Here is a 12,264-nt window from a genome sequence, read left to right on the forward strand (position 1 = left end):
ATTTCTGCATAGTCCTGTACTTACTTTAATGGATTGAGCACTTGAATGTTTCTTTTGGTAGATGTGTTCTAATTAATGACAACTGCAGCAGGGATATAATTTGGTATGTAAGCATACATGTGCACTTGGCCATGTAATCCATGCCATACATTAAAAAAAGCTATCACTAATACTGTAAAATCAAACACCTGGACATTAAAAAAATGCCAGAAATCAGTTTGCTCACAGAATGTTAATGTGCACCCGTTTTCCCATGGGCCTCATAAATATCCACAGATAAAAAAAATGACACAAATCTATGGATATTATTTGCTTACACCAGATGAGTGATACTTATTTTAGGAGCTCTTATTCAATGTCTTGTCTTTTAGCCTTGATGAGTGGTGTCTGTTCCTATGTCTTGGTATCTAAGAGGGTTTAAATGCACATTTTGAGAGGAAACAGTTCCTTTTTTTCAGGGCTTTTCACTGCAGTCCAGGAATGCAAATTTTGAATTATTCTTGGTATCTATTAAACAAGTGTAATTTTTTTAGAAAACATTTTATTTGCCTAAATATGGGCAGGTTTCCAGGGGAGGTTAGAACTGACAGATATGTCTTCCATAAAATGCAACTTTGCTACAGTATCCCGTGTCACCAAAACTGAAGCGTTTTTGGAGACATTTGTGTTGATTCAGTTTCTGTCAGGTAAGTGGAGGGAGAACAGAAAGAAAAATTGTAAATGTTTTATGAACATGCGGTGAGCTTTTGAAGTCTCATAAATAACATCTTTAAATGTTTATCCAATATGTTTTTTTCTGTATACTGTCATCACCTGCAATACTGCTGGAATTGAGTCTGTGAATTCGGAACTCTCTAGCACTCTCATATCACCTCTTCCACATATCTGAGCACAATTTTTTATCATTTTCCATCTGTTATTCTCCCTTACAGCCAGGATTAATATCTGGCCTTTCTTATTTGCAAAATGCATCCTTTTACCTAATCATCTTTGCTCTGGCTCATGAGATGTTTCCAGATAATTCTTCCATCCTCTGCCTTTTTCAAAACCCTTTCTGAGCACAGCTGCAATCAGAGAAGTTCTTTAATTGTAAAACCTGTTTCCTCTTGCTCTTCTCTCGCACCCTGATGCGCATGCAGACTTGTCAAAATGTAGATACTGTTTTAAATTAGATCAACTTTATGCAGCACATGGTTTTTCAGACTCCCTGACCAGTAATCTAGATTACAGTATTATTTTACAGCTCTGAACACTTGCCTCTAATATAAATCAAAAACTTGGTATACTTTGAGAGAAAATAAATGTTCCATTTTAAAACAGACTACCCACTGCTGAAAGCTCACCTGTAAAGCCGGGATAAGAATTTTTGGTGTGCATATGTCACTGCAGATATGTGGCAGCTCTGCGTGCACCTTGGAGGCACACGGAGAAGAGTTTCTTTTGCAAGCTATCTCAAAGGTAGCATGTCTGGAAAGTCCTTTTAATGTGTAGTGCTGTAACACCTTTGAAAGGGCCTTTTTTTTCCTGAGAATCTACACACAAAGCAGAATACAGGCAAATCATTTTGTCCAGTTTCTAATATGTTCTTTAAACCTTCCATTTATGTAGCTGTAGTTAGTTTACTTGAAGCTTTATTGGCTCGACCATTTAGTAATTTCAGAGGTGAACAATTTTGTATTGGACAATTTTTGTCATCACCCTATCTTTATTAAAAGTTATACAGCAGAGTAGACCTGTCGTACAGGTTTAGAGACAGCATTAACTTTTTTATGTTATAAATTGTCCATTGAGTCCTACTTTTGCTTTCTCTGTTAGCCAGTTTATAATTGAGAATGGCTTTTTATTTTCCACTTTATGACTTCTTACCTGCCCCCAGAGGAGTAGTTGTTCATTCTCCGATTTGATGGTTTGTCAGCTTAGGGGCTCAGGATACTGTTTTCTTAGTGCTGTCTTTCTCAGATCATTTTCTAATTGTTGTGAGAGTGTCTAGGTAGGACGATTGCCCTGAAATCTGAAACTTCAAAAATGTAAAAGGGAGCACAAGGCAGCACGGTAATGCTGCCTCATGGTCCTGAGCATTAACCCTTAGGGATGAAAGCTGACTCGTTCACGATCTCGTCAAGCTTAACAATTGCAGTTTGTCACAGTTTTCAGTTATTTCACTTGTCATTTGCCTTGGTTTGTGGTCCAGGTGATGTGCTTGGTCCATTGCTGTTGGATGCAGGGATGTTCACGAGGACAGGAGGGAATGTGGCTGGCTGAGGAATGCTATATTCTTGGTTTGGGCAGAGGCTCCTTTTTATAGACGGAAAGAAAGGAGCCTCTGCCTAATAGGAGATTAATCTTTCATTGCATTATCAAAGCCCCCTGATATGACATGTGGTCTGGACACCCAACTTTCGGATCAGATATCAAAACCTTTATTTCTGTTTCAAAGAATAGCTACATTGTACTTAGAGTTAATCAGCATAAACCATTTGCAGTATGAAATTGAAAATAGAGATAGAATTTAGAATACTTTTAAAATGAGATTAATAAGAATACTAATAAAATGTGGGATTCAGTAAACTCATCTTCTGGGTTCACCTATTCTGCAATAGAATTCATGGTACTATGGCAGACCAGAAACCATAGAGCTATAAAGAAAAAATGTATTTTATCCCAAAGCAGGGCCCTTGTATCAGTTCTAGTATACACATATGTTCCTTGCTAATGCTAGTGTTGATACTCATAAGCATTGCAAGTTTCAGCACTTACGCATTTGGCAGCAAATTTTTCATAGAAAGTACATATTGATCTGAGATCTTTGCAATATATAAGACCAACAAAAATAAAGCAGTGTGCAGCATAACTTGAACTTTTTTCTATGTTAGCTTTTGTCACTGAACTGATTTTTGTCTTCTATTATCCTACTTTTTGATAAGGTATTCTTTGAGAATACTTTGTAACAGATGTCGTAGTTACAGTCTGTAACACAGAATACTTTGAATAAAACTTTATTCACATTAGGAAAAATATAGTGTGTTCTTTATCCCATTTACTTTAATTGGTTGCTTTCATCTTAAATTATATTCTTCCTTTAGCCTCATAAATTTTTCAAGTTCTCAAGTAATTTACCAAATAAAAATAGAAACTTGCAAAAAGGACTACATTTGGTCAATGACTTAGTTATATTGAACTGGATTCATGATGGTTAAATGGAAAATTGCAGTTGAAAGAACTGTAGGCTTTAATAGACTGTGTTGCATCTTGTGCATTTGTCAATTAGGAATCCAGAAATATCTATAAAATGCAGCATAAGCCAAAGAATCTTAATGGGATATGTATCTCCTCTTTTACTTAGAAATATTTCAGTCAGCACAGAATTCATCCTTTAAAATACAGTTCGGCTATCCAAACTGTAATACCAGTGTAACAGGCAGGGAAATTGTTTTGCTTGATTAAACTATATAGCAGATAATAGGTATTTTGATTGTTATTACAAATTCTAATAGCAAAAAAGGACAGAATTTCTCAAGTGTGCCACCTGATTATGAACAACTGCTTATCTTGGCAGTAGCTTGTCTTTCAAAACAGGGCAACAAATGGGAGACATTAAAGACTGAAAATTTTTCAGATTTTACAGTCCTTGTTGATATCATATGTGGATAACTTTTTATGAAGTGGAAACCTTGTACAGTAAGAGCATCGTGACTAGAAAATAGGTGAAGCACTGCAAAAGGCAAGAGGGCTTGAGTTAGACGCAAAGGTAGGGTTTTGTCAAATGTCATGACCCGTTTCTAAAGAACTTAATGTTATTTGTAATATGGTCAGATGTGAGGATCAGAACTTTGGGGAGCAGGCATAAGCCATTAGGACAGTCAATGACTCTTGATTTACAGTAATTGTTACTTGGCTAATTTGGCTAAGCTTTTCTTTTTTTCCAGTAAGATGTTCTGTGTTTATTCTTGGTTCAGTCTATAAACTTGCCTATACTTCCAACAGCTATATATGCCATGTATGCTATTTTAATTTACAAAACGACTTTCCAAAAAGTCATGGTTGTGCAAAGCCTTCATTGGTATTCATCTTATTCTTAGTGGCTGGCTGTAGAAAGAAACATGGCTTGGTATCTGTGCTGTTAGAGATCTTCTGTAAGCTAGTCAATTCTCTGGCTGTACAATTTGATTACTCGTAGCAATACTTGCTACAGTTTGTTTATTAGTTGTGGGTGGAATTGACTTAGGAATAGAAGGAGGAGTTCAAAAGTTCTTTTTAAACTCTTCCTATAGCAGATGTGAAGATTAGATACCCATTTTGAGGAAGTTATAAGATAGTAAATTCACAAAGGTTTGGAGGATGTAAATGGCACAGATAAAAGGAAAAAAATAAAAGAAATCCTGACAGATTCAGCCATAGATTCACAAGAGAAATGAAGAAAAAGCAAGCAGTGAGAAACAGTCATGCATTGACAGACAAATGGTCTAGACAAGTAGAACTGTTGTTCTACTTATCTATGTTTTTAACATCTTCTTAACTAGTGAGAAGGGGAGAAGCCTTTCCTAACCATCTGGAATCACAAACTCTTGCGATTTTTGTAGAATTGGACATTTTGCAGTGCTTGGCTGCACTTCTGGGTTTGAGCAAGAAAACACCTTAAAGTTTTCTGTATCTTCTTATTGCTAGAGATATGTATGATGTAATGAGGTATGGGAGCTATTCTATACATTCATTAGGCCTGTGTTTGAATTGTAAACCCTGATTTATGCCAGGTTTTATTTGGGTGTATATTTTTTGCCAAGCTTGACTACATTGCACACTGTGTAACTTGATATTTAAATTTATGTCCTAGTATCATTTGCAGTACCTTTGCAAAGAAACTACCTTTTGCTTCACCTGTGGTTTGGGTTTTTCTTTTTTTATTTTTTATAAAAAAGCACAAATAGGTCTGTAAAAGTTGATGTTTTGCTTTTGTGTCTGAAACTTAGCTTGTGGCGTAATTTATGAAGTTTGAAGTAATATTTATGCAAATAGTAGAACAAATGTGTAAATGGCTGCCTAATTTTCTAAGCCTTCCCACTGGAAATGTTGCAGGTGTTATTTGGTACACTTTATACAAATCTCTTGCATTTCTGAATTTATTTAACATTAGGAGAGAGATGATTTATATCTGTTGTTAGATATATTGGAGTTGGAGTTGAGAGTTCTTCAATGGGTTTCTGTTCCCACTGGACTATCTAATTGAATCTTGTGCACTTAAAATTGTACAGAAAGATGCAGTGTCCAGAGGTGCCAATTTCCCTGATAAACCTAAAGCTCATGAAAACTTCCTATAGAAAGATATTTTAGAACAGAGACCAGTATAGGATGACCTGTATCCAAAGGCAGGGCAAGTACGATATGTCTATAAAGACCAATGGCACTGTAAGAGAACAAAAAATGAAATTATTTGCTGATTGCATCTAAAAGTAATTTCTCATGAAGTTTATATGCTTGCAAAGTGCTTGCCATGAATCTCAAAAACACACTGGGACTTAGCTATTAGGAAGGCTGGACTTCAGTTAGGTAAAGCTTGTCAGGTGTAATGAAATTTTGTTTTCTACTTTTTGATAAGGTATTCTGTAATGCTATTTATAATGTCCTAGGAAAATTTAGATTTTTTAAAGTCTTTTTTAAAGCTAGATTTTTGTTTGTTTCCTATTTTAATACAGCTGGGCAAGCCTAATCCTGGTGTGCCTGTAGACAGATAGTAAAGATGATGAATAGCCCTAAAGTTTAGTTTTGTTTGAACAGCTGCAGAGTTTACTTTAATATGGACTGAAATATCTGTGACTGGGGTTATATTTGTTTTCCTGAGTAGGAAAGATGTCATTCTTCACTGGAGCGAAACATCAAACATCAAAGAAAACAGAATTTGGTAACCCTGTATTAGTCTCCTGTTAGAAGAGAATGATGTAAAAAAGCTAGAAAAGTTTCCTCTGTACCAAAGGGAAAACCATAACCTTTTCTGTTTTCTTGTGGATGTTAGATTCCATTCTTCTAAATTTATGACATTAGACTTTTCCCTGCACCAGCTTGGGATAGTGTAAGCTTTTATAACATGTTATTCTTTTCTAAATTACCTAGAAGAGAATGGGTAAAAGAGAGGAAATAATACTGTTTTCTTTCAGAGAGTTTGAGGCTGCACATAGATTGGCTTTTTGAGATAGATGTGCTGTATTGTACCAGAGGCACTGATCCCACAAACGCCCCGGCTGGTATCTGTTTGCAGCACAGCACACCTGAGAGCAGCTAGGTCTTCCTTTACTTGGAAACCAAGATACAGAAATGGGAGCTGATGTTCCCACACTTACAGGTTTTTTTTCTAAAATGTAGACTCTCAGGCATGGAATAGTTTGTTTTTCCTGAAGAATGCTAATCATTCAATCATTTTGTGATCTGAGTTTTACTGCTTTTTATTTTGCTGGTTTATTTTTGATACCTGATGATAGTGTCATAGGAGAAAATTTGTCTACTGTTCTAAATCTCCTCTTTTACCCTTGGGATTTTGTTCTTATGATGACAAGGTTTTATGCCCTCTCAGAAAGTGATGATTAATAAATATATAATAATTTGTATTAAAAGATATTTAAAAATTATACAGCCTGCATTGAATCATGTTAGGATTAGAGATTCATAATCTGTTACCTACATGCCTTGTGTAATTTTTATCTTTGTGTCTCTTTTACAGGATGCTGTACCTTTGATGAGCCTCTCAGTTCCTGTGGCTATAGTCAGTCAGATGATGATGATCTTAACTGGGATCAGATGAACACACCAATAAAGCCCTCCTCAGGTCAAGGGATGCCATCTGGTTGGTCTTTTATTTTGCTTTGTTTCTCTTTGACATTAGCTTATGTTTATTCAGTGTTTTTTGACAGTACTATTGTTAGAATGCTACTTTGTCTAAATCTGTTTGTTTATTGCAATACTCGGATCTTACCAGTGATTTTTGTGAGGGATGTTTTGCAAAGCAAAGGTCTCCTTTCATTGTGTGGGGAACATACGGGTTAGAAAGTAGAAATAGAAACTCCGTGTCATCAGGGAAGGCAGAAAGAAAACAGTGATGGCATGAAAATGAATATGAAGTGGTACTAGAAACAGGCAGACAGGACTACTCAGGAAGACTCAGAGGAAGAGGGAATAGTAAGAGATAAAACAAAGATGTCCTTAGGCATTTTCATTGAAAGAGATATTAAACAAAATCTGTCCTGAAAAGAAATGGAAAGTGAAAAAGAGGTGAGAGAAAAAGGAGAAGAGAGGTGTCTTGAAACAAAGGGCCTCAATGTTATTATTAAAAGGCAGTTGTTATACAATTATTTAATGTACTTTGTGCACTGCATGCAGTTGGACCTAAATCCACAGCAACAACCCTTGCATTCTGCTGAACTATAAACTTACTCTGGTAATACAGTCGTTCCTTTACCACTTCTGCCACACAAATATGTAAAATCTGATCATTGGTTTTAAACTATTCACTAGCCTAAAATTTATCATTCTTTTTTCACATTTTTTATCTAGACTTGTTAAGAGTTCCCCCATGTACTGTGCTCCATCTCCTGGGTGATGATTGTCTGCAGCCCAGCTCAGCATCTTCTTTGGCTTTTTAAAGACTGAGCCTCTTGTGACTATTGTCACCTAAAAGTAGCCAAAACAAAAAGACCACTTCATAAAATCACTGGTTGTAATATCATGGGACTTCTGCATTAGACATATAATTTAGTATAAATATGTCCAGAACACTTAAAAGCATTGCAAATGAATGTCCTGGTGTTTCACATCCATTTCTATTAGTTCTTTAAAGCACCTGTAACGTACTTTGGCACTTGTGTAAAGTCTCTGTAATAGTTGTCCTTCTCAAGCAAATGTTTCTCATTTTTGGAGAAGGGAATTAGGAAATAAACAGTGTGAATGTTCAGAAGTGGCTATATAAACAAAACCTGAATGTATGTACTCATCACTGTAGACTAATAAATGCACTAATGTATGCACTAATCAGCCGTAGATATCATTCACTTGTAAAATGTTCTCAGTGGTTTTCACTATAGATTTATGAATGTTGCCATGTGTTGTGGACAACATCACACCTGAGGTAGATGGTTGAACTGAAGTGCCTTTTCCTTCAGCACTTTGTTTCCTCTGACAAAGGTAGGACTCCCAAATTCAAGATGAATGTTCAGTTCGCCTGAGTCCTGGCACTTGGATCGTCATGCTATATTGTGTTCATCATTTGGAATAAAGGAGGTTCTTGCAAATTCCTTTTCAAACTGGCTCTTGTCCAGTGGTGTTGGCACACACTCCTAAAAATTTTCTGGACTATTTCATTAGTGCTTAATACTGTTTCTCAAGTTGGAGCTAACACACGTAGTTTATCAGTCATCTTGGCTTGCAGTACAAGCTATACATTCTTTTTCTCAATCACACCATTGGAAATTCTCTTTCTGTTCCAAATTTCATTCATTACTCTCCCTAGTTGGATTTTGTGAAAGCAATTGTCAGGATATGTTGTTCAGTCTTCTTGGCAGACAGAAGAAGTTCAAATCTATGTTCTTTTCTGTGATGACCATAGGCTTGAAGATTTTTTGGTTTGGTTTGTTTTCCCAGGGGGAGGAGTCCAGACTAGGGACTGGTATTTTTATGGAGAGAAAAATTGTATATATGTAAATTCATTTATCAGATGTCGTACAACTTGTTTCTTACTTGTCTTCCTGCCTTTTTATCAGAAGACTAAAATAATGTTCTGATGATCAAGTAAAAAAGATATTAAATTTGGTAATAAATTATATTTAGAGTTTAGGGAATTTTAGTTCTGCCCATAAAGGAAGTGAAACATGCTTTGGGAGTCTTGGGTCAGAAGACAAGCAAGTTAGTCTAAGGAGGGTTGTGGATATTGGTGCCTTAAAAGGTCAAAAACCCCTTCGAGAGGAAAAGAAATGCTCATTTTTTGCAAATGAGAAGTAGTGTGTCTAAGGGCACAATTCAGTCAAGTGGTATCTAATTTTTCCTCATAATTTCATCTAGACAGTTTTTTCCTGTTCTTGTTCAAATCATCTTCTTAATGGTTTTAATTAGTTTTCAGTTAGCCTTAGCCAGAGTGTTATGTGATACGCTTAAAAAATTGATTTCAAGTAGTTTGTCAGCAGTTTCTGTGCAACATATTTTAGAAAAAGTCACTTCAGATGATAATGAATAGAACATCTTAGATTAATGGTTTGTGGGGAATTTTTGGCTTGAAAGCAAAATGCTTTATGCAACAATGTTGTAATACTATGAAACAAGAACTCTCAGTTCAGTAGTCCCTTGTCAGTACAAAAAATTAATGCATATAACATTCCTAATTTCAGGCAATATGCTCCAGTGAGTGAGTTGATGTCAATATATAATGTTTTGTATAATTTGGTGGCAATCAGGGGGAAGCACAGTAGTTATGGCATTTGATTTATTTTAATCCACATGAGACTGTTGAGAGCATAGCTGTACTTAGAGATTTGGCTTGGTATGTTATTTCAGTGGGACAAAAGAAATGTCATATAACATTCATGCATGTGTGTGCACACATTAACGTACACAGTATATATTTACATGTTGGTGAACATTAATAGTTCTCTGTGAGATCTAGTTTTAGATTAAAAATTGCTAAGTTGTATCAAAGATAATAATAAAAAGTTTCTAAAAGTTTTTCTTACAGTGGACTTTAATCCTTGTTGGACTGTTACTGTAGTAGAGAAATATGAAGCTATTGCTACTAAAGTAAGCAGGCTGCTAGTGCTCTAATTTTCTTGATAAATATAAACATGAGTCAGTACTAATCTGAAACTGCATTAAACAGACTCCAAAAGTAATGACATGTATATATTTCTGTATATATTTGTATGGATTAAGTGAGAGTGTTTAAGCCACTGGTCTTCTGTTTCAAGTGTCCTGTGAGTCAGATGGAGTAAGTGGTGTAGGAAGGGTGGCTCTTCCCTTTTCTCAGCCTCTCTTTGTCCGTGTCTTTCTGTTCCAAGAATATATGTTTATAATAGTGTTTAAAACTACAGTTATAGAATCACTTAGTCGTTATTAATGCCACCTTGTATTGTCCTATAGAATGGTTACAGCAGTTTGATATTAATGTGGTTTTTTAATACACATTTACAACTATAGCTAACTGTAAACCCTCTAGCTGTAGTCCAGTAAAGATGTCTTCAGAAAAACATGCCCAAACCCAGTAGATTAGTCTATTGGAAAGGTGTTGGCAGCAGGGCAGGGGGGCTGCAGGAGCAGCCTCTGTGAGAAGAGACCAGGGGCTGGCCCATGTTGGATGCATCCACTTCCAGCTGGCTCCAGTGGACCCACCACAGGGCACAGCTGAGCCCCTTAGTGATGCTGGTGGCACCTCTGGGATAGCATATTTAAGAAAGGGTAAAAAAAGCTGAGCAGCAGCTGTGAGAGAGAGGAGTGAGAAAAATGTGAGAGAGGCATTGGAGCAGAGACTCCCCTGCAGTCCATGGAGAAGACCATGGTGAAGCAGGTTGTGCCCTGCAGTCCATGAAGGACCATGCTGGAGCAGGTATCCATGCTGCAGCCTGTGGAGGATCCCATACTATCCATCCCCAGGTCGACATACCCTGAAGGAAGCTGCAACCAGTGGAGAGCCCACACTGGAGCAGGCTCCTGGCAGGAGCTGCAGCCCGTGGAGAGGAGGCCATGCAGGAGCAGGTTTTCTGGTGGGACCTGTGGCCTGTGGGGTACCCACACTGGAGCAGGACAATCCTGAAGCACTGTACCCTGTGGAAAGGACTCATGCTGCAGCAGTTCTTAAAGAACTGCAGCCCATGGGAAGGACCCACATTGGAGCAGTTCATGAAGGACTGTCTCCTGTGGAAGGGACCCCATGCTGGAGCAGGGGAAAAGTAGGAGGAGGAAGGAGCAGCAGAGATGAAGCGTTACAAACTGACCACAACCCCTATTCCCCATGCCCCTGTGCTGCTCGGGGGGGAGGACGTAGAAAAGTTGGGAATGAAGGAGTAAAGTGAAGCTGGGAAGGAGTGGGGTGGGGGAAGGTGCTTTTAGTTTTGTCATTGTTTCTCACTAGCTTACTCTAATCAGCAATAAATTAATTTTCTCCAAGTTGAGTCTGGTTTGCCCCTGACAGCAATTGGTGAGTGATGTCCCTGTCTTTATCTCAATTCATGAGATTTTTCATCTCATTTTCTCCCTGTTGCCTGTTGAGAAAGGGGAGTGAGAGAGCGGCTGGGTAGATGTCTGGCAGCCAGCCAAGGTCAACTCACCAGCAAAGACATGCCCAACCCAATTTATCACTTGGATGAGATTTTTTTTGTAATGACATTTTTGATCAGTATGGACAGTAGCACCACTCTTCTAATATTGCTTATGTCACATAGACAGCATCTTCAGTTTTGGCTTTCTTTTAGAAAATAGCAAATTTAGAACATAATAATTTATGCCAAATTCTTGCAGATTTATGGCCCGCAGGTATCTATAAGCCATTTCTTTGCATTTGGAATGCAGTTGGAAAGATCCTTTTCCAAACCAGCTGCTTTGACTTTTTTTCATTTTGGTACAGAAGGGTTTCCCCTCTGTACTGCATCAAATATGAGCTACTTATCTCGATTCTTTGTCTGTTACCTCTTTAGTTATCTTATATTAGCGTAAGTGTCATTATACCAGTTTTGCTTTCTGCTACATCATGATAGAAGTCTTCATCTAGTTGGTAAATGTTCAGGGAGAGATCTTTATGCTTTCCTTCATGTTGCCTCACTGGTGGAAGGTGCTCCCTCTAAACACATATGTGAGCTCATTGTTTTTAAAACTTTCTTTTGTCATTGTGTCTGTTTAAAAAAAACAACTATGCCTAAACACATTCACGCTGTTCTGATCAGTGCTGTTTCCTTACCTCATTCATTTATTCCATTTTTTATTTTTGTGTTTACTTAGCAGTTCTTGTGTAGTGCTCCCCGGTCCTGTTATAAAGCAAATAAACATAAACAATCTTCTGGAGCGTCTCTTCCCCCATTTCTAATGTGATTTTTTTGTTGATCTCCCAGATCTTGATTTCTTTCTCTGGCCTATGCCTGCTCTACTCTCACTCCATAGTCCCATTTATGCTTATGTCCCATCCAACTCATTATGGCCTGTCAGCATTTTGGCGTTGTGGTGTTCCCACAGCGTGCTCTGGTACTTTACATTAAAACTCAAAACTATTGCTTATTCCATGATGTTTATAGGAAGGAATAGATCTTT

General features: G+C 37.3%; 1 protein-coding gene across 7 annotated transcripts in view; it reads left to right on the forward strand.

The window, feature by feature from the left end:
* PTPRM (protein tyrosine phosphatase receptor type M) overlaps positions 1 to 12,264 on the forward strand; it is a 523,234-nt gene that overhangs the window by 114,702 nt on the left and 396,268 nt on the right. For all 7 annotated transcript variants that reach the window (XM_049830233.1, XM_049830234.1, XM_049830235.1 and 4 more), the window contains exon 2: positions 6,710 to 6,832. In XM_049830233.1, the coding sequence (XP_049686190.1) occupies positions 6,710 to 6,832 (123 nt within the window). The remainder of the gene's footprint in view (positions 1 to 6,709; positions 6,833 to 12,264) is intronic.

Source organism: Accipiter gentilis, chromosome 27 (assembly GCF_929443795.1).
Source record: "Accipiter gentilis chromosome 27, bAccGen1.1, whole genome shotgun sequence".
Classification (NCBI taxonomy): domain Eukaryota; kingdom Metazoa; phylum Chordata; class Aves; order Accipitriformes; family Accipitridae; genus Astur; species Astur gentilis.